The sequence below is a fragment of the Rhinopithecus bieti genome, unplaced genomic scaffold (genome assembly GCF_001698545.2).
Source record: "Rhinopithecus bieti isolate Rb0 unplaced genomic scaffold, ASM169854v2 scaffold_16234, whole genome shotgun sequence".
In the NCBI taxonomy this organism is placed as follows: domain Eukaryota; kingdom Metazoa; phylum Chordata; class Mammalia; order Primates; family Cercopithecidae; genus Rhinopithecus; species Rhinopithecus bieti.
In genome coordinates, this window is record NW_016808946.1 from 2,728,270 (window position 1) to 2,732,701 (window position 4,432).

At 58.0% G+C, this 4,432-nt stretch overlaps 1 protein-coding gene across 2 annotated transcripts in view; it reads left to right on the forward strand.

The window, feature by feature from the left end:
• Positions 1 to 436: 436 nt before the first annotated feature.
• TNFRSF1B (TNF receptor superfamily member 1B) overlaps positions 437 to 4,432 on the forward strand; it is a 43,088-nt gene continuing 39,092 nt past the window's right edge. For both annotated transcript variants that reach the window (XM_017888025.1, XM_017888027.1), the window contains exon 1: positions 437 to 657. In XM_017888025.1, the coding sequence (XP_017743514.1) occupies positions 580 to 657 (78 nt within the window). In that variant the 5' untranslated portion in view covers positions 437 to 579. The remainder of the gene's footprint in view (positions 658 to 4,432) is intronic.

The window sequence follows — 4,432 nt, forward strand, 5'->3', positions numbered from 1 at the left end:
TCGCTTGAGCCCAGGAGTTGGAGGCTGCAGTGAGCTATGGGTGACAGAGTGAGACCTTGTCTCTAAAAAAATTAAAAAATAAGAATTAAATATACTTAAATAGAGTCTAAATGAGCGAATGATCTAGAATTCTCTTGGTTCCCCTAAAGCAGGTGTCAGCTTTGGGGGATGTTTTTCCAAATTAGTGCCTCACCCTCACGGGACAGGGAAACCTGTGGGAGCTGGGAGGGCAGGTGGAGGCCGGGCAGGTGGAGATGGTGACTCGAAGAGGAGGGGACGATAGGAGGAGGTTGAAGGGTCACCGAGTGCTGGGAGTGACGCTGGAGGTATTGGCCCAGCGACGCTGGGGTGGTCGGCTGGGAGGCCCAGCAGAGGCTGGGGAGGGGCGTGGAGGAGGCGTGTCCAAGGCCGGCTGGCCCCGCCCCGCCCCGCCCCGCCGCTTGGCCTCTGGCCCGATGGGGCGCGGGCTTTCGCTTTCAGTCGCCGGCTGCAGAGCACAGCGGAGCCTAGGGAGAAGGCGCTGGGCTGCGAGGGCGCGAGGGCGCGAGGGCAGGGGGCAACCGGATCCCGCCCGCACCCATGGCGCCCGCCGCTGTCTGGGCCGCGCTGGCCGTCGGACTGGAGCTCTGGGCCGCGGGGCACGCCTTGCCCGCCCAGGTGGGTGACTCGCGCGGCCCACGGGGGACAGCCGCCCCGCATGCCCACCCGGCTGGTGCGCAGCCTTCGGGTGCCCGGGCCGCGCTCTCCCAGGGTGCTGTCACGGGCTGGGAGGCTGGAAGTCCGAGTCGCCGCCCCCCATCCGCGTCAGACACGCGCCGCACACCTCTAGGGACCCGCCGGGGACCCCGGGCCCGTACACGTGCGCTCGGGGCGCAACTCCGGCCCCCGAAACCCCTCTTACCCGCGTCATGACAGGAGCGCACCCTGGTTCCTCCGCGAGCGCAGGCCAGGGCGTTTGGGGCTGAGCAGCGAGCCCTGGGCAGACCCCCGCTAGACCCGGGACCCCTTCTCCCTCACCCCTGTGACTGCTGCGACAGCCCTCCCCTCCCACGCGGTGGAGAAGAGGCTGTGCCGGGCGCTGCCCCACTGCCCACGCCGGGCACCCTCTTCAGAAGACTTCCTCTTCCTCTGGGTGACGGTTTTCCGATTTCTTAGAAATACCAGGGTCCTGTGTCTGAAGAGCAGGGCCAGGTGTGTGTCAGGCCCACTGAGGGCACAACTGGAGGGCTAGCTGCCTGTCTGCTTCCTCCCGATGCGTCTGGGGACTACTGCAGAGTCTGCTTTCTGTGGCCTCTGGGGGCAGGGGAAGCGCGGGAGGTCTGGGTTGGTAATCGAGCAAGGCAAATGAAGTCTCCAGGGGCCGCAGGAAAATGGCAACAGCAGAAACCCTGGGGCTCCTATGAACATCACTCCCACAATAGCAACGGGCGTACAAGGGACTGTGTACCGTTTGCCTTTTTTTGACTCTCCTGGTTCGGTAACATAGGATTATCCCGTTTTTTTGACTGTCTCCATGGTTTGGTAAGGTAAGATAACCCATTTTTTACAGAAGGAAAACTGAGGCTCAGAGAACCTGTATTTCACGGAAGGGCCTGGGGGAACTCTTCCTCCAAAGGGGGTCTCTCCGGCCCTTGGCCCCTGTGCCCTGAGACTGCAGGGAAGGTGGGCATTCATCCTTCCTCAGAGCTGCCCCTGATGGACACGTGGCCCATCTGCCCCCATCTGACATCTTGACCGAGGAGGAAGGTGGGAGGTGGCACTGGCTTCTGTGGTGACATAAGGTGACTCATTGATCTGAGGCTAAAGAGTCCAGTTCTTGTGGGTGGAAGATGGGGGCTGTCAGACTAGAACTGACTCACCCACAGTGGGTGTCAGGAGTGGGTCCTGGAGAACTGCCCCAGAGTAAGTCCTGGGTGGCCTTTGGATCCGGAGAGTCCCCACTCTAGGGCTGAGTGTGAATGGGGATGACTGTGGTCCCCAGATTGACTTTGGGGTCATGCCATAGACTCTGGCCTCAGAGGGGGGTCTTCCTGCCACTGAGCTTGGGCCTGCCTGGGTGAACTCTGGGGTCATGCAAGCCCCTGGATGGGAGAGGGGTGGCAGGCACAGGGCTCTTCAGGATACCAGGCTGCAGTCCTGGAGTAGCCGGAGTGGGTTCCCTCCCACTTCCTTCCCCTCCTGACCAGCTCCTGTAGCAGCTCAGATTCCCTCCTCCCTCATCCCTGCTCTCCACCACCCTACCCAGACTATTGCCACAGCCTTGTAGCTGGTCTCCAGGCCCTGCCCCCTCTCCCGCTGATCCGTAGCAGAGAGACCCTTCTCAAGCATGAGGCACCTCTCTGTTTGCCTGGGGAGCCTCCTGTGGCTCCCAATGGTCGAGGCAGAAACTCCCCTGGAGATCCCAGGCCAGAGTAAGGTGCCTGAGCTCTTCTTCCACCTCCCTGCACATGTGCTCCCCAGCCTCTATAGAACTGACGATGGCCATCTTGTGTGTCATCGTGCCAAAAGCATTGTCCGTGCCGTCCGCTCTCCAAGGGACACTCCTCACCCCTATCCTTCAAGGCCTTCTGCAAATGCCATTCTCTGTGGGAAAGCCTTTCCTCCTTCTCAGTTGGATGTGATCTTCTCTTTGAACTCCCAGGCCCTTCTGTTCCGTTTGAGGACAGATTGCATTCTGCCTTTTAATCTAGCGTTTTACCCCCTAAGTGGATGGAAGGTGTCTTGAGGGCCGGAACTGTGGGTTCTTCCTCCTTTGCATTAGTAGCATCACCATAGTTCCTGATTTCTGAACACCCACTAAGCACCAGGCACTGGGCTAGGTACTTCGTCACGAAATTTCACTGAAACCTCCCTTACAGCAACTCCCAAGAGGTGGGTGGTGCCGTTTGTCTTTAGAGATGTGGAAACTGAGGCGTTTCCCAGGATCACAGAGCTGGGGGCTGGGGAGCTGGGGGTAGGATTTGAATGCAGTTCTGCCTGATTCCAAAGCTCCTTTCACAGCACCCTCCCAGTGCCCGTATCTGCACTCCTGCTCCCAGCCAGGCCCTCACACACAGTGGGTTCTCAGGATGGAAGTCAACTGAGCTGCAGAAGGAGCTTCCAGGAGACCTGAGCTAGCCGTGGACGCAGCCGACTCACTGCTGCAGGGCTTTTGCCCCGTTTAAAAGTCTTATTTGCCGGCTGGTATAGAAAATATCATTCATTCACTTAGTCATTTATTCATTTGACAAAGAAATTGCAGTAAAGCTGGCAGTAGGTGAGTGCTTGGTGCCTCTGATGGGGCTGAGCAGGGCCTGGGCTGTCTGGGCAGAAGGATAAGGGGTCTGCCTGATGGGCCTGGCCCACCTCCCCCTGGAAGTCTTGGTGCTGAGGTGCTGCTGTTTGCCTCCTCATCACCCAGGGCCTGGGGCCAGTTCAGGTTAGGGGAGAGGTTGGGGGCTCCCAGGCTGGACATCAGAGAGGAGTTGGATGATCTGGGGGTACCTGCTGGCCCTGGGGGCTCTTCCCTCCTTTCACCACGTCTCTGTGTCTTTGCCTCTGTCTGAAATCCCAGTGGGGAGCCTGTGTGTTGACTGAGGGTGTGGTCTGTTGGTCAGGCACCTCTTTAGAGGGCAGTGGGTAGGTGGTCAGGCACCCTGAGGTGGGGCCATTCATTGAATCATTCCCCCAAAATTCATGGACACACCTACTCCAAGCCCAGCCCAGTGCCTGGCTCTGGGGACCTCAAGATCCAGCTCCAACCCTCTAGGAGCTACACTACCAACAGGTCACAGACCTCACAGGCCTGGGCTCTGTCCCAACCGCCCTTATGACCCTTGTCACAGAGCTATGGGTGTGAAAGGCTGAGAACCTGCCAGGCATTCTTATGTCAGAGGTGACCCTGTCATCCTGGTGCCTGGCACAGTGGCTCCCCGTAGCACTGTCCCTCCCAGGGCTGGGTGATGCTTTATGGCCCTTACTATGCAATGTTGCCTGGAGGAGTAGCCGGGACGGTTGTGCATGGGAAGGGAAAGAGGTTTCCCGGAGCCATGGCATGTATGTTACACCCGACTCTACAGCAATCTACTTTTTTTTTTTGAGATGGAGTCTTGCTCTGTTGCTCAGGCTGGATTGCAGTGGCGACATCTCAGCTCACTGCAGCTTCCATCTGCCTCTTGAGTTCAAATGATTCTCCTGCCTCAGCCTCCAGAGTAGCTGGAACTACAGGTGTGCACCACCATGCCCAGCTAATTTATTTGTATTTTTTGTATTTTTAGTAGAGTTGAGGTGTCACCATGTTGTCCAGGATGGTCTTGAACCCCTGACCTCAAGTGATCCTCCCACCTCAGCCTCCCAAAGTGCAGGGATTACAAGCACGTGCCACTGCGCCTGGCCTGTTCTCACTTCTTCTTCTTCTTCTTTTTTTTAATTTTTTTTTTTTTTTTTTTTTTTT